The sequence below is a fragment of the Lynx canadensis genome, chromosome B4 (genome assembly GCF_007474595.2).
Source record: "Lynx canadensis isolate LIC74 chromosome B4, mLynCan4.pri.v2, whole genome shotgun sequence".
Lineage (NCBI taxonomy): Eukaryota > Metazoa > Chordata > Mammalia > Carnivora > Felidae > Lynx > Lynx canadensis.
The window spans coordinates 135,670,044-135,687,402 of record NC_044309.1 but is presented as its reverse complement, the minus strand read 5'-3'; the positions used below and the strand labels follow the sequence as shown (position 1 = coordinate 135,687,402).

The 17,359-nt window shown below is 61.6% G+C and overlaps 1 protein-coding gene across 1 annotated transcript in view; it reads left to right on the top strand.

Annotated features, from left to right (window-relative positions):
* Window positions 1-15,618: 15,618 nt before the first annotated feature.
* SCUBE1 (signal peptide, CUB domain and EGF like domain containing 1) overlaps window positions 15,619-17,359 on the top strand; it is a 180,746-nt gene continuing 179,005 nt past the window's right edge. The window contains exons 1-3 of the mRNA XM_030320864.2: window positions 15,619-15,690; window positions 16,240-16,360; window positions 16,750-16,938. Of these exons, the coding sequence (XP_030176724.2) occupies window positions 15,619-15,690; window positions 16,240-16,360; window positions 16,750-16,938 (382 nt within the window). The remainder of the gene's footprint in view (window positions 15,691-16,239; window positions 16,361-16,749; window positions 16,939-17,359) is intronic.

Sequence of the window (17,359 nt, the reverse complement as noted above, 5' to 3'; positions counted from 1 at the left end):
CAGAGTCCAGCGCCCCGGCCGAGGCCCCTCTCGGCGTCACCCGCTCGGCGGGCCGGGCGGCGGGGGTCCCCGGCCGGGGCGCCGGCACCCGGCAAAGGCGGCCAAAGTAACTTTGCGGGCGCCCCTGCGCCGCGCCGCGGGCGTCATCCGGCGCCCGGGGAGGGTCCCGGCCGCGCCCCCTCCCGCGCCCGCCGCGCCCCGGCCCGCGCCCCGGCCGCCCCCGGCCCTACCTGGCCCCGGGCTCCTCTTCGGCGGCCGCGGCGGCCGCGAGCAGCAGCGCGCACGGAGGGAGGCAGGGGCCCGGCTCCGGGGAGGGAGGCGCGCAGGGGCGGGGGCTCCTCCGGCGGCGGCCGCCTCGCCGCGCGTCCGAGGCAGCAAGTGGGAGCCAGACTCCTCCTTCGGGGGGCGGGGGGCTCCCCGCCGCCCCCTCCCTCGCCCGCCGCGCGGCTCCGAGCCTCCCCGGCTCCCCCTCCCGCCGCCGCCCTCCCTCCCTCGCTCGCTCCCGCCGCCCGCCTCCCCCGCCCCGGCGGCCGGGAGGTCCGCGCGCTCGCGCCCGGTCCCGGGCCCCGCGCGGCCGACCCGCCGGGGCCCCTGCCGCTCCGCCCAGGCCTCGCCCTCGGCCCCCGCCGCGGCCCGGAGCCCGCATCCCGCCGCCGCGGGGAAGGGAGCGGGGAGCCGGCCGGACGCGGGGAGGCGGAGCGGGCCCGCGCTGCGGAAAAGAGCGGGCGGCCGCCCCGCCGCGCCCCGCGCCCCTCTCCGGCCCGCACCCCTCCTCCCCCGGGGCCGGGGCCGCGCGCGGGGTGGGCGGGGAGCGGGGCGGGGGCGCTCTCACCTCCGGATCCGCGGCCGCCGCGGCGGGGACCGCGTGCCGGGGCGTGCGCGGCTCCTTCCGGGGCGCTGCGGCCCCCGCCTCCGGCCCGGACCCCCTCCCGGGGCCGCGAGGGCACCCCGCTCCGGACCCCTTCCCCCCGCCTCCCCCCCAGTCTTCCGGGGAGACGCGGACCCCAGCTCCGAGGCTGCAGAGGCCCCGGGTGCGCCTCCTGCGCCCCCATCACTTCCTCCCCGGGGTCCCAGGTCCCTAATCCCAGGGTACAGAGGGTGGCCGGCGGAGGCCTGACCCGGAGCGGGGCAGGTAAGCAGGTCAGGGCCACAGAGAACCAGGCCCCTGGTCTGAAGAAAGTCCTGCCTGGTCGGGGAGAGCAACACCCCCAGAGGCCGTGGTCCCACCCTGGGGAGCTTGAGGGGCCCCTGACGACCTCCAGCCCCCTGCCCCGGGTGAAAGGCCGCGTCCACAGGGCCTGCAGCCAGGGCACGGGCCGGGCCTGGGCCTCCCAGACTGGGAGCAAGGTGAGAAGGGGGTGTGGCCCCTCAGAAGCCCGCGGAGGGCACCTCGATAATGTTCGTGGGTCCCTCCCCCACCACACTCACATGGCAAGGTGGCTCCCACTCCTGCATTCTCCACGGCTTCAGACTCAGTCTGAGGACACTCAGTGTGGGCGCCTCAGGCCTGGCCTGCCCTTGGGGACAGCCCAGGCTGGTAGGGAGGCAGACAGGAACACAGAAAAATTCCCCGCACAAGTGCCGGAGCAGAAGCGGGGCCGGCTACCTGGTGTGGCTTCTTGGAGGCGGACACACCCCAGCTGAGAAAGTGTATGCCCAGGAGAGAAGGTAGGGAAAAGGCCTTCCAGGCAGAGGGAACAGTGCATGCAAAGGCCTTGGCATGTTTGGAATGGCAGCTTGGATGGGTCTAGAGAAAGAGGAAGTGGGGGGGAGAAGGGAAGATGAGGTGGGGGAGGGGGACAGACAGGAGCCAGAGCAGGAAGAGCCTTGGATGCCTGCCCAAGGGGGTGGACTTTATCAGGGACAGTGGGGAGCCATAGAAGGTTCTGAGCAGGGGCATGCCTTGGTCAGGTTTATCTTTGCAGAGATCGCTCTGGCAGCCCGGACAGAGGAGTGAGAGGGGCTGCTCAGGGAGACGATGGAGGCCTGGCTGGGGCCCTGAGGCCAACGAGGGGGGCAGAGACTGGCCGAGGGGGCCACAGGTGGGCACCGGGCCTCCTCTTCCTTGTCCGTAGACCTGAATTCTCCCACCCTGGGCTGGGGCGATTCTGGGGCAGAGTGAAGAGGCCAGGCTAGAAATACAATCTCAGCCAGGCAAGGGGGAAGGATGGTCCGACAGAGGGTAAAACCCTCCGGGTGGTGAGCACAGTGCCAGCAGCCCCTACGCTTTTCCTGGGGAGCAGGAAGCTGCCACATGGTCGCCTCCCAGGGTCCGTTCTGGGAAGTGGGTTCCCCAGTGCCCTCGAGCCACCAGGCAGGTGCCCCCACCACGATTACCCGCTCTGTCCCCCGGGGCCACGTTGACCTTTGCAGAGGCCCAGCTCAAGTCTGCCTGCCTAGTGAAGGTCAGAGCCCCAAGGCGGGCTCTTCCCAAGCCAGGAAGAGAGGAGTGGGAGAGCAGTCACCTGGGAATTCGGGGAAGAAACCCCAGATAAACACACAGGCCTGCTGCCCAGGAGGAGGTTTGTTCAGTGGCCCAAATCCACGGTCACCTCCACTGCTCAGGTGGCCACAACATCCATTGGCCACCTGTGTCATCCCGGAAACCTGTGTGTGCCAGGCTGTGCCGGGGGGGCCGAGGATGCAGGGGGCACCAGATGCGGCCCCTGCCATCCAGCCGTGGCCAGTGAAAAGCCACGGGGCAGACATGCCCAGAGACCAGCCCGGACCGAGTGTGGGCTGGGGAGGGAGAGATACCCACCCTGGGAGAGGGGGCCGGCTTCCCGGAAGAGGGCACCAGGACTGGGCCTGGAAGAAAGTACAGAGGGTGGACAGGGGAGATGGCTCGATGGGGGTTCCCGATGGCGGGAACTGCAGATACCCAGGAGGAGATGTGAAGGAAGATCGGGAAGGCGAGGACTCCCTAAGGACGGGAGCAGGCCCTGAGGCAGGCCATGCGGGGCCTTGAGTGCCAACGCTCAGCAGGCCACAGGAGGCCAAATGCCCTATGGTGCCTTGTGACCAGCGCCCAGGGCAAGGCCAGTGTCTCCTGAGTGAGTGAGTGGGCATGGGAAGGGTGAGACGCACTGACCTCAACTCCTCTTGGCACACAGAGCCTCCCAGCTCCTCCAGCCGCGCTGCCCCGCCCTGTGGAGCATGAGGGGGCATCACAAACTGGCAGGGAGCATCTTTCTCGCCCTAGGGCCGCAGGCTTCTCCAGCACAGCATGTCCAAGGGAGACGATGAGGAAACGGTCGTGCTTGCCTGAGAGACAGGGCTTGGGCTCAACAGCCCAACAGACTCCACCTGCTGCCTGCCAAAGACAGAGCCACAGCTTGGTAGTGGCCTCAGGAGACCCTGGAGGACATATGGTCCGGGATAGCGGAGAACTGTCAGTCTTGGTCCCTGGGGGGCAGAGCAGAGAAGTTCCTGTGATGCTCATTCTCTAAAGCTGGCTTCCTCACCACCTCCAATCCCCCCCAGCCCGCCCCTCAGCTCCCAGACACCATCTCTTAACCTGCCTGTGACGTGCATTTATTGAGCACTTGCTGTATGCCTGACGCTCGGCGCTTCTTTTGGAGCCAAGCGTGAGCTCCCCACCTAAAGGGCCCACCGTTACCTGCACCACCCAGTCGCAGGCACCGAGCTCGGAGCTTGACCCACACCTGCCTTGGTCCGGGTGGCCTCTTGCTTCGCCTCGGTCCCCAGCACGGCCGCCCTCAGGGCCTCTAGCTCAGTGGGTGTCCGGAGAGCGGGCTCTGAGAGATGGATTGAGGAGTACAGGACGGGCAGGCTAGACCCACTCCTAAAAGAGCAACCAACTAGCAAACACAGCAGACATTCTGCTTTTGGAAAAATTTAATAAACACAGTGGCACTTGTTCATGGAGACTAATAGAAACACCACACAATCCCACACTGCTAAGCCAGCCAGGGGATGGCTTGTTCATCTGGGAGGCCTTTCCCACGAGCCTCCTATGTGTCGGGGACAGAAGGAGACGATGCCAGGCTGTCTGGCCTCAGAGAGGCAGGAGGTCAACAGTCGCTCATGACACCAGGGACAAAAAGGACAGCCGGGGACAGGGAAAAGGGCTGCAGATTCGGCAGCCCGGGGACACTTGGGAAGAAGGCTATGGGCGCACATCAGAGGAGTAAGATTTCGGGATGGCGATAAATGACAGAGAGACCGCCCAGCGGAGGGACCAGCCTGTACAAAGGCACAAGAGTCTCGAAAGAGCGTGCTATGGTATCCGCTGGCCAAGAATTCACCTTCTGGAAAGGCATCCCGAGACAGCGGCTGCAGTTGTTGGTAATAGTCCCACATCGGAAGCAAGCTAAAAGCCCACCAAGAGGGGATCGGTTTAAAAAATTATGGTATGTCCAGAGAATGTCAAGCAACCACTTGCCAGCACGTGACATGGCAGGAAAATGATGTCCGTGCTCTGCACACATCCCACGAGCCAGCAAAGTAGGCTACACAAAGTAGGCACCTGAGTCTGTGTCGTGAAAAAAGAAAGGCAGTGGGGGGAGAACATAGGGAGCACAGCACAGCAAGATGACCCTGGGGATAAGATTATAGGTGATTTTTTTTTTTTTTTTTGCTTTTATTGATGGGACGCTTTGTGGTCTCCAACTTGTCTATGACCGTCGGAATATGGTGAAGAAAGGAGAGTGGGGGGCATTCAGGGAGGGGTGTGGGCACCATGAAGGGTGCATGTAGGGCAGGGGCTGGGAGGGGCTGGAAGCATGGGCAAGGCCAATGCCACAGACGACCTCTCATGCCCCAGTGGCAAAGGAGCTTAGGTTTTCGGGACCTGCTTAGGTCCTCCGTGGTGCCTGGCACACAGCCAACGTGCAAGCTACGGTGAATCTTTTGACGAATGGTCACTGGGCTCCCACAACAGCCAGAGCTGTGTCAGGCCCCCAGCAGTCACTCTGGCAGGGGAGGCCGGGGCAGCTCAGAGAGGAGACATCAGTATGTGCTGGAGGGGTGGGGAGAAGCTCTCTGGGGTTGGGAGGACGAAGCCTGGCTCTGCACCCCCACCTATGCCCCATTATGACCTCCAAGGTCTCCACCTGCCAGCCCAGGTCTGTCCGAATCCTGACACAGCCCAGAGGGAGGTCGATTTCAAAGCAGCTGTCTGACACGGCCTCATCCAGGACCTTCCTCCAGGCCCAGGGTGGAAAAGCCATGCCCCGTCAGGGACCCGAGGCCCTGCCCACCTCTGGTCAGACTCCAGTGACTGCCCCAACTCCTGAGCCAGGCCCTGACCGTTGGTTCAAATCCTGCCTCTGCCACTCACAGCCTGTGACTCGGAAACCCAGCCTCCTGACCTTTCCTGTTGTGAAGCTGCCCCAATAGTCTCAACCCCGGGGAGGGAGGGGCAGTGCCCGTGGAGAGCCTGGTATACAACTGGAGCTCACTAGTGGTGTTTGCTAATGCTGTCAGGGTTCCAGATCCCAAGTCTAGGGATATGGATTCTAACCCAGTTCTGCCAGCCGGCTTGAGACCTTGGCACATTCTCGTGTCTCCCTGAGCCTCAACTTTCTCAACTTGAGGGGGGAAACGATGTAGTCTCTCACTCCCACCCTTGACCAAAGATGAAGCAAGGAGATGCGGAAAGACCCCAAGAGCCCCCTCTTCTTGCCCTTGACTGAGGGTCCAGCCAGACTGCTGTCCAAATGAGTCCCCCCATCCCATTCATTCCAGGACACTCCCCCATATGACTCGGGCCATCACCCAGACAGCCGGGTACGGGAGGAGCCTTGTAAAAGCGAACTTCAGGACGCTAGCTAGCTGATGATGCCACAGGGGACGGCTCCAGGGAGGCCAGCTGGGAGGGGGAGGCATTTGTCACTAGAAAACTGGCCCAAGGTATGCCTCAGGAATGATGGCCTCTGCCCCAGGTGATGCTGCTCTAGGTTTGGAGTCCCCAGGAGCTGGACAGAGGCCACACCCAGGCAGGGCCAGCCACCCTCTGCAGGCTGCAGCTCACCGCTCTCTTGGAGCAGGAAGGGTGGGGGAAGCTCTGGGTGTCACCGCCAGGCACCCCCGCCAACCCTCCGGTCACCCCTCCTAAGCTTCCCCCTGTGGGTGGCCTGGGCTGTGAGCCCTCATGCTGCCTGTGAGCCCCTTTTCATTTTTAGGGAACTTTTCCAGTTGCCTGGTAACTGGTTTATTTCTCACAACAGCCTGGCTGGGACCTCAGCTGGGGGCAACCTGCCCTGTGAAGGAAGACTATGAGGCCCATTTTACAGATGAAGAAACTGAGGCCCAAGAGGTTTCGAGACCTGTCCAGCAAGTATCTGTTACACTTGGGACTGCAAGGCCAATCTTCAGACTTCAGGACACCTGCTCTCCCCTCCGACTGTTCTGTCCCCCCTCAGGTGTCAGGCAGGCCCCTTCCAACCTCTGTAAAGGCCCCCACACATCTCAGTTACCATCCCAGCACGCCAGGGCCTCCTGGGCTCTGCTGAGCTGTCCAGGGTCCTGGCCAGGCCCAGCCTTGCCCCGAAGTCTACTCTGATCCCTCCCAGGCTATCACTTCTTCCCACCTCTTGGATATCAAAGAAGCAAGAACAGGGGAAGTTGCACCTGCCCCCCAGCTCCGCCCCTGCACTGCCTGCACTCCCTGTGAGCCCCGGGATACCACACGCAACTCGCAGCTGTTCTCCTCTTCCAGAGAATGGGTACAACGTGGGGCAGACCAGGAGGGGGTCCATATTCAATACATTTCCACGGATATAACAGCCGCCTCCTCGGGGCCAGGCAAAGCCAGAGCTGCGGAGAGACTGGACCCGGCCCTGCCCTTGAGCAAATGTGGGGGCTGGAAACCAACAAGGGCCACACACTGATGAGCAGAGGGGAACACAGGCTGAGGGAGCACAAGGGACTTCTCACCCCTCCCAGGGGCAGAAAGGGGAGGTGCTTGGGGAGTGCCGCGTGACAAGGGCAAATACAAGAGGACATTCTGGGGTAGGGATGGAATAAGCCAAGACCTGGAGGCAAGAGTCAAAGGGGAGCCTGGGCTAGAGGAGGGAGGGACCCGGGAAGGGGTGGCACCTGTCCCAGCACCTCTGGAGTCCAGAGCAGAGCCCCAGGGAAGGGCAGGCCTGGCAAGCCCGGTCAGATCCCTTGGGACAGAGGGATGGTGAAGAGGTAGGAAGGCCAAGCCTCGGTGACTTGCAGATACAGTCACAGTAGCTCGTCCCAGCCACTTGACACATGTCTCCTTCAGTCTTCGTGGCCCTGCCAGCTCAGTGTGAAGCGGTGGGCAGGGACCGGGACCCAGTGGGCTCCACAGGCTGCTACTGTCCCCTCCAGCTGAACGCGTGATTTCCTCAACATCCCTGAGCTCTGCGTCCTATCTGAATAAGAGAAAGTACCGCCTGACCCGGTCCCGGTGAGGGTCAAGTCAACTGTCGACCGGACCTGAAAATCGGGCTGTCTGTCCTTGGCTCGCGCTGCTGGAACTCATTAGAATTCTCCCAGGGTGGCTCTGGCATCTGCTGGATCCTCTGCGTCTTTCTCTGTCTGTGACAGCCACCTAAGAGCTGCCCTACACCAATAACTCTGTCCAAACCCAGCTTGGATTTGTGGGCACCGGGACACAGGTGACCCCATCCACACGAGGACCTCACAGAGGGCCCAGGTGCCACGGCTAGTAGCAAGAGTACTGGTTTGAGTCAGACTATCTGGCCCCAGGGCCGGGTCAATGTTGGGGCCAGAGCCAAATACGGAGAAGAAGGGAGGAAATTTGGGCTTGCTCCTGGGACCCAGGAAAGGAATGAATGGGGGGGGGGGGGGTCTTGGCTCTCTGGCTGTAGAAGCCCAAACCCAGACCCTTGCTGCTCCAACTGGGAGGCCTGTGGGAGGCTCAGATAAGATGCCTGGGACACAGGCCTGGGTCCCCACACAGACACCTGACCCGGACCCAGCAGACAGCAGGGCCCCCAGGGTGGGCCAGACCCTGGAACGAGCGCCCTGGGGAGGCAAAGGCACTAGGCACCCATTCAGAGAGGGCAACTCCTTCAAAGGCAATGAGAGCTGAAAGCTGGCCATCCCTGTGCCCCACCTCATGTCTGTCACTCCTGCATTGCGCCGCACCCCAAGCCCGGTCCACCTGTCCCCCCAAATCCAGCCCCTCGTATCCTCACGTCCTTCCACGGGGTTCCTGCTCCCCACACTGCAGTCGTGGTGCCCCTGCCCTGCGTGGAGACCCTCGGTGTCTCCCCACTGCCCCTATATCTGCATCCTTCCCCTCCCACCCAGGATACACCTGCTCAGGCAACCTACCCCTCCTGGGCCCCCCCACCGGAATGGAGCTGTGCTAGTCTGCCTCCCTCCGCCTGTGGCCGGTAAGCAGCGAGGCCCCGAGCCTGCGAACCTCGGGTGGGATCAAGAGCCAAGGGGGCAGCCGGCAGGCCTGGGCCTGGGCTGGGGGCCTGGGCAGGGTGCTTGACCTGTCGCCTCACTTGGAAGACGAGGGTAAAGTCACCCGCCTTGTTAGGTTGCGCTGATCACACGGGATAAGGATAGTGGGCTGCTGAGTGCTGGCTGTGACTCTCAGGAAGTACAAATCGGCGACGGTCCCCAGGAGACCCAGGAGGCCCCTGCCCGAGCCCCCCCTTGATACTGGTGTCCCCAGGCTACTCACTGCCAGGCCCCAGCTCCATTCCTGCTACCCAGCAGGCTCTCGGCAAACACTAAATGCTCCAGAGGTATGAGAGGAACCCCAGGAAGCACCCCCACTTTTGTTGATGCCTGAAATCTCCGCACTGGGGAGCTGTTATCCTTGGTGAAAGACAAAAATCCCAGGGCGGCATTACAGTAGGTGGGGGAACAGCAGAGCTGGGGGAGGCCGAGCCAGCCTCCTCAAGCAGATGGCCCCCAGCCCCCTCCTTCGGAAAGGAAGCCCCCCCACACTCCCACAGGGAATCATGCCTCTATTTGGCATGTCCCAGATGGCCACCATGCCCTGCTTCCCCAGAGGTCATTTCCTATCAGAAGTTCTTCCTTATGTTGAGCTCGTAGCTCCTTCCCCGCCTTGCTCCCCACCCAGCTTCCAGGGCTGCATGGAATCCGTGAGGGGCCCTGGGCCCACCAGCACAACTCCCCGAATCTGCTCCTCCCCAGACTCACAGCGCCATCCCTCAGCGACTGTCCCTCAGCTAACCTGGCCACGTACCCCCTGCCCATCTTGGTCCTCTTCTCCAGGTTCTCTCTCGCCTCCAGGTGTGACATCCAAATCAGCACTGTAGCAGTCATTCACACCCTAGTCTGAATGTTTCCAGCCCTTTTCTAACAGAAGAGTTGAGTCAGAATCATCAAAGGTGGGTAGGGAGAGCTCTCATCGCCCTTCTGTTCCAACCTCATCTTAACTCCCCAGCTCTACAAATAGGAAACTGAGGTCCGGATTACAAAAGAAACCTAGGAGAGGGAATACTCTGTCTCCAGCTTAGAGGGAAGGATAAACAGCCCCTGAAGAGGAGGGTCAAGGGAGGGGGGCGGGGCTGAAGACAGACTTGTGATCTCCCCGTCTGGGACTGACGATGCCTGAGGCCACAGGGGCTGCTGATAAACCTTATTGCTCTAATTCATCAGGATAGTCACCCATTCTACAGATGAGGAAAGTGAGGTGGGAGCCTTTGAGAGACTTGCCAAAAAACGCATTGCAACTGCCCGGATCTTCCTGACTTCAACCTCCACGTGCTTCCAGGTGACAATGCCCTGCAGGCAGCCGAGGGAAAGGGAAAGATGGGTGTGCCTGGACCCTCCCCAGGCCACCCCTGATGGAACATCACTCATTGAGCCTCCTTCCTGACTCCCGTTCTCACACACACACACACACACACACACACACACACCCTGCACGCCCTGCCGCTGTAGCACATCCAGACGCATTATGCTTTTAGTCCTCAAACCACCTGGAAAGATGGCACTGTTATTTCCAGGTTACAGATGACAAGCTGGGGCTGAGGGAATGGACTTGCCCAAGGTCGCACCTCGAACCCCTGGGAGGGCTGCAGTGACACCCAGTTCCGGCCCCATTCCATCCCGGGCCTCTGGCCCTCTGCGGCGGCCTGGGCCAGAGGGGCAGCACCGGGACAGCTCAAGCCCTACGCGTTCCATCGTGTGCCCAGAGCAGACATCGCTACTCGATTACAGTGCTCCTGTGTCCCCTGGGATGCAGCCTCAGACTCCTTGCACAGGGCTGAAGGCAGCCTCTGTGAAGAACTGGCCCTAGAAACATCGACTTGCCTCCGCCAGAGGACCTGCTGGACCGGCCGATCTCCTAGCTGCCTGTGGGGCCTCATCGTGCCCCGCCATGTGTAACAGAGGCCGTCTCTTCCCTGCCACGTCGGGCCTGGAGCTGACCAGGGACTCACCGTGGTTGTGCAGAGCTCCCCAGCCGTGCACAACACCCTCTCTCCCCACAGACCTGCCCCTTCCCCATAGCTCGCCGGGGCCTCTAACCACCCCAACCTTGAAGATGGCCATTTTTTTTTTTTTGCACCATTGAGCCTTGAACCACCCCCCCCCAAACCCAAAGCTGCAGCCCTTCCTGAAACCCCCTCTCAGACTTCCCCTCCAGCCTCTGGGACCCCTATAGCCTCTGGGACCCATATAGCCAATACGCCAATATGTCCTTTGCCACATCTTTGAGCGTTCCCAGGAGATCGGTTCCTCTCCACCTGCCTTTATACCTGCTCATGTCTCCCAACTCAGGAAATAAGACTTCTGTCCCTCCCACGTCACCCTCCAGCTCCTACACATCTCTTCCCGCTTCTTAGCCAAGTTTCCCAAAAAAGGGCCTCCACACGTGCCCTCTCCCCTTCCCTGCCCCACCTGCCCTCTCCTCGGGCCAGAGCATGGCCGCCAACAGCCTCCTGGTGCCCACGACGGTCCAGCTCATCCCCAGCCACGTAGGCCTCTCCCCCTGCGATCGGGACAGAGTCCAGCTTCCCAGCCATGGCCTTCAGCTCTGCATGTCCTGGTCCTGGGGACATCTCCAGTCTCGCCCTGTGCCCCGCCCTCCACCCTACTCTCCAGACACCCTGACCCTCTGGCTCAATCCTCTGCCCGTGGCGAATAATCACAGCAGCAATAACAAAACTGTCGCTTGTTCAGAACTAGCCTGCACCCGGCATCGTGCAGAAACAGATCAGCAACCCCGTCCTCCATCGAGTCTACTTTACTCACTGACTCCAAAAACACTGACTTGTGCACCTACTATGTGCCGCACTCTTTTGTAAGCACGAGGGTAGGGCGGTGAGTTGTGATGCCGGTATTTCTGGCCCAATTGTGCAGGTGGGGAAACTGAGTCTCACAGAGGCTAACAGGCCTGTCTGGGCTCACACAGCCATGAGGCAGACCCTGGCACCTCACACCCACCCAGCCCCCCATGTCACGCCTCCCCTCCGAATGGGACCCGGAATCCTGCCCACCCCGCCCCCTCCCCTCCTTTGCCCCTGGGGTCCGGCACCCTCGGCTCTTTGTTCTCCTCCCTGGGAGCCCCCTCCCACCATCCCCACCACCTAGCCGCCAGCCTGGCTGCTGCCTCCTCCCCGGGAGCCACTGCCAAGCCGTCAGCTCCTTTCATCACCCCGAGGCAGCCGGCGGGAGCGCCAGCAGCTTCTTTGGCACAGACCCGCCTCCGGCCACCCGCCACGCGTTCTCAGGCACAGACGTCAGGCCGGCAGGGCGGGCACCTGGCCCCAGGCCGGGGGTGGCAGAAGGGGGGAGGGGGTCAGCGCGGGGGTATCCAGCCCTCCCCATTTACAAACCAGGAAACTGAGGCTGGGGATCAATCGGTCTGCCTCTTTGGAAATTGTCTGAATTTGTCAAGTCAACGCACTGAGCGACAATCTGTGGAAGGCAGTTCCCTCTGCTGGATGATCTCCATTCGACCCGCCGCCGTGGGCGCCTCGGAGCTCAGCAAGGGTGGGCACTTCCTCAGAGGGTCCTGCCTTTCATCCGGGTACAAGCGCCCCCTCAGCGTTCGCAGCACCCACCCCAGACGCCTGGCGGGTGGTCAGCCCAAGGGGCATCTGATGACTAAGGAAACTCAGGGCCCCACCATCCAGGTGTGCGGGCACCTGGCCAGCCTTTCAGGACAGCTGGGCTTGGCTCCTACAGGCTGGACCTCTGTCCCCATCCTGACTCTGAGCCCCCAGGCGCAGCTGAGAGCCGGGCAGGGACACCCGACCCCACAGAGAGGCCCGTGACCTTAGGAAACTCTGTCCCACATCTTTGGCAGTGAGCTTTGGACGAGAGCCCGGCTCTGGCTCCAGGATCAGCTCCTTCAAATCCCTGCTGGTTCTCTGACACTTCACTTCCTCCTCTGCCAAATGGACTCTTCGTGGTCAGGCCGGTGACAGGTGAAAGGGGGTGACAGACGCGGCCTGCCCTCGCCTGTCCTGCTGCTGCCCTCCCTTCCGTGAGACAGCTGTGAGTGGTGGAGGGCCCCTGCAGAGAGGCAAAGGCAGCGGCCCGTCCTGTCTGGGGCCTCCGTCTGCCCCCTCGGGGTGCCGTGGAGAAGCACAGACCAGGCCTGCAGGACACGGGATGCCTGCTGGAGGCAAGGGCCCCGCAGCGAGGGAGAAGAGCTTCCACAACGGGAACCACGTCTGAGGAGGGTAAGGAAAAGGGCTGATACCTGCGGGGGACGGTGAGTTGACAAAAGGTCGAGACACAAGCATGTGGAAGGGCAAGACCCACGCAGCCCTGAGGCCCCGGCCCCCACACCGCCAGCGCCCAGCCGCCTGCCCACTCCAGGCCCCGGGTCTGCGGGTTCCACCTTCATGCTCATGGGCAAGAATCCCATTGGGCCGCTCCTGGGTCCGGCGTCCAGCCTGGGCCAATCAGCTGTGGTGGGGAGGGCGGGGTCCCATAGCGCGGAGTGAGCCTGGCCAATCAGAGAGAGGAGAATCTGTGGGCGGGGCAGCCGTGGGCAGGTGTCTTCTCATTTCACCGGTGGGAGGTTGACCGGCCTCCCCAGGTCCAGACGCCCCTCGGTAGTGTGTCCCAGCATTCTTGGACCAACCCAAAAGCCTTGAGATGGGAGGGAGCCAGATATGCTTCAGATGAAGAAGTGGAGCAAGGCCGCAGTGGAGGGGACCCTGACGGCAGGGGGTGGGCTTCCGGACATGGGGCAGGACAGACAAGAGGAGGTCCCTGTTTTAAGCATTGACGCTGGTAACGAGGGGCCAGGACGTGATCCAGGAGGAGGGGGCGTGGATACAGACAGGAATAGGAGAGTATACTGTGACCCAAGCCACTGGGGGCAGGTGGAAGAGGAGAGGACCCTGTGGCCAGGGTTCCAGGGTGCATGGTGGGCTTTCTGGGTGAGAGGGCAAATGGAGCGAGGGAGGGAAGCCAGCCCCGGGGGGAGGTTGGAGAGGTCGGTCTGAAACACCCTGAGCCTGAAGGAGAGAAGACGAGAGGGTGGTGGCCACGGAGGAGGGGGCCTGGGCTGCCATCAGGGATTGGGGGGTGACTGGCATGGGCAGAGGTCGCCTGAACGGTCAGGAGAGTAGTCCAGATCAGCTGGGGGATGCTTAGAATAGAAGGGAAGTCAGGACAGAGTGTGAAGAGCCCAGCATTCTAAAGAGGCTCAAGGGAAAGAATGGGAGGAGTGGGCAAGGAAGCTGAAAGAGAATGGGAGGGACGAGACCCAGTCCCGGAGGGCCTCAGTGGGAGAACTTGGACTTCACAACCAGAAGGTCACAGCAGACCTTGAGGAGAGGGTCCCTGAGGGGGCTGGATGGTGGAAGTGAGAAAAGAGACGCTCCCCCCAAACAGACCACACTTCCCTGTGCCCCCGATTCTTCACATTTGGGTGCAGTTCTCCATTGTGTTGACAACAATGACCACGACGTCCATCAGGGGCAGAGATTTCTTTGGCTAGAAGGAGCCAGGGTCTGAAACATGCTGGGAAATAGCAGCATTCCATTCCCAGGGCCTCCTAGCAAAGCCAAGGTTGTCCCCATTTTACAGATGGGAAAACAAATGGAAGCAGCCCATCTGAGAGCACACAGTCAGAGGCAGAACTGGGACCAGGACCAGAGTCCCTGGTGCCCAACCCAGCATGCGCTCCTCCTGACCCCGTCCATGCTCCAAGAGATGCTATGAGTCAAGTTCATGGCCGTGAAATGGGAGTGGGAGGTGGAGAGCTCTGGTTAGACCTCCTCTCCCCAGTCCTCAGCCCTACCATCCGGGAGCCTGAACTGGGCCTCCGCTTGGCCACAGTGCCCTCTCTAGACTCACCAGATGAGGCTGGAAAGAACCCCATCCTACAGGTCTCCCAGCTCTCGCCGGGAAGCCAGGAGTGAGCCAGCGCCTCCACTCTGGTCAGCCACCAGTGTCTGGACTCCAGGGAAAAGCTGCCACGCACACCAGTGACTTCAGGAAGGAAGCATGAGGCCAGAGGAGCTCTCAGATGGGGGCCAACTCCAGAGGCGCCGTGACCTCCCGGAGCCAACACAAGCTTTGGAGCTTGATGAGACCAGGCTCATCCTGAGACCAGCCAGGAGACCAGCTCCTGGCTCTGCCATTTGTTACCCGAATGCCCTTGGCCAAGCCTGGACCACCTGTCAGAGCCTTAGTTTCGTCATTTGTAAAATAGGGTTCATATGCTTGTCTCCCAGGGCTGGTATACGGATTAAGCGGGTTGACCTTTGAACGGTTATCTGGCACGGAGAGGGAGGGGCCCTGTTCATGCTGGGTGTTGACCAACAGGAATCAGAAGGGACATAAAGAGGGCGCCTGGGTGGCTCAGTTGGTTAAGCGTCTGACTTCGGCTCAGGTCATGATCTCGCAGTCTGTGAGTTCGAGCCCCGCGTCGGGCTCTGTGCTGACTACTCGGAGCCTGGAGCCTGCTTCGGATTCTGTGTCTCCCTCACTCTCTGCCCCTCCCCCACTTGTTCTCTCTCTCTCTCTCTCTTTCTCTCTCTCTCTCTCTCTCTCTCCCAAAACCAAATAGATCTTATAGAAGTGTCGTAAAGATAAAGGACCTGCCCTCAGGTAGCTGACGGGCTAGAGCAGCAGGGGACTCAGTCCCAATATTTCCTGTGAATGTGATCCAGTACTTTCCCCCCCGGTGCCCCGGTCCCTTTGCCTGTGCCGGGCCCTCACTTGGTGTGCCTGCATCACACCCATCCCTTGAGGCCTCTGGGCTCACCTGTCTTAACATGAAGCTGGTCACATGGTCCCAGCTGAGTCCTGGCTGGGCCTGTCTCTTTGACAGCGGTCATCGGTGTCACACGGACGGCCCCTTTGAAGCTCGCGTTCAAAGCAACCAGCCACCCAGGGGCCCAGGAGGCCCGAGGAAGCCAAGTGGACCCCCCACCGCTCTTGCCTGGCACTGAGGGAGGGCAGGCAGGACCGGGCAGCCTCACACAGGAAGCCAGGTGTTTGCACTGCAAACAGAGACTTTGGAGAGATTGCACTGTGGATTCAGCGGCGGGGAGGTGCAGACGCCCAGGTGCCTGGCGGCATGTTTGTCGTGGTCCCCGGGGGTTCGCGCTGCCTCCCGCACCCCAGAGCTTGATTAGCTCCATTTGCTGTCCCGGTGTGCGGTGTGCCGTGTAGGGGTGGAGGGATGCGCTTTACGCCCACATGGTTGGGGGAGCAGCCCGTGTGCTGTGCCTCGGTGAGCTGGCTCCCTCCCGGCTGAGCAGCCTGGCCCTGGTGAGCAGGGTAGCAGAAACACAGAGCGGGCCAGCTCCCTGCTCCCTACCCTGCCCGGCCTCGGCAGCCCCAACTCCCCGTCTCCCGTGCTACCCGCCACACCCCCCCCCGCCCTAATCACTGTCAACACTGTGCCCCAGAGACTCATTTCCATCCCTCACCCCTTTACCAAGATGCTCTCGTGCCAAGGCCTGTGCTCATGCCAGCGGGTGACGCAAAGGAGCTGGGCTCTTGCCCAGGGGACAAACAGAAGCCGTAAGAAGAAGACGGGAGCTCACCGGTCCAGGAGCTGGACTCCCAGACCTGCCTCTCACCAGCTGGGCGAGCTTCCACAAGTCACCGCACTGCCCTGGGCCTCATTTCTTCACCGGTAAAATGGAACGATGCTAGTCGTGAGCTCCACTCGTAGGGCCGTCATGGGTATTAGATAAGTCGGGGCAGGTAAAGTGTTTAAAAAGCGCCTGGCACGGCACATGGGTTCAGCAGGTGTCACTGTGGGTCCGGAGGAGGGCCAATGACACGTGTACTTGTCACCTCTGCCCTCGTAAGCCCTGCCAGCTGGCCTTCGTCAGACCCATAGACGAGAAGAGAAAATCGAGGTCACCACAAAGCCTCCAGACAGCCGACATCAAACTGGGCAGTGGGGGGCAGGGGGATGGGGATGTGCAAAGTGCCTGTCAGAGAGGCTCCCCAAGAACTCCCGGTGTCCGTGCGCCCCAGGAAGCCAGCAGCCCTGTGGCCGCATCTCAGGTGGGGCTAGGGAAGCCACCCCTCCCACTGGGCCGTGGACGCTGGCCTACCTGTCCCCTCCCTCTGGCGGGGACCTCCAAGCTCCCCAAGGTCCCGGCTCCAATGGGTTCCTGCCCCCTCCGGGTCCTTCCTTCCAGGCTGGTGAAATGCAGTCCGCTCCAAAATCACCTCTGTCATTCACACAGAGCAGGTGGAGTGGGAAGAAGCCTTGAGGAATTTCTGTCCTCTCTCAGGGGCCCCTGCCAGGGTCTCGTGCCCGGAATTCCCTTTAGGCCTGTCTCACGTCCCCTTGAATGTCTTGAGCCCCAGGACCTGGAAGGATGATGTATCAGAATAAGCAGAAACGAGGAGGCAGCCCGCTGGCAGAAGCCCTCAGTCTGGGAGCCACTGCCACCCCACCCCCTAAAAGCCACAGCGTCCACGGGAAACCCAGGGTCCTGACGAACCGCCGTGAGCCTCGTCTGGCAAACAGGGCTGGCGACATCAGGCCCGTGGCAGGTACACAGCACATAGTAAGTGCTCAGCTAAAACGTGCTGTGCTTGCTGTCATCTGCCCCCTGAGCCCTCCTGGGAAGATGCTTTGTGGAGTGCTATAGTCATGGGCGGTGTATACAGGGGCTGCAGAGATGGGTGGGCATGAGGGACAGAGGCCTGGCAAAGTGGGAAGAACCCAGGCGAGGGGTCAGGTAGACATGTTTCCACCATGTAAGAGCTGGGTGACCTTGGTCACGCCATTTAACCTTGCTAGACCTCTTTGCAAGGATTAAACGAGAAAAGGTGTATGAAGGGGTCTAGGGCGTGTCTGCAAACAGCAGGAGCTAAATTAACGTCAATCTTTTTTTGTTCATGTTTATTTATTTTTGAGAGAGAGAGAGAGACAGAATGTGAATGGGGAGGGGCGGAGAGGGAGGGAGACACA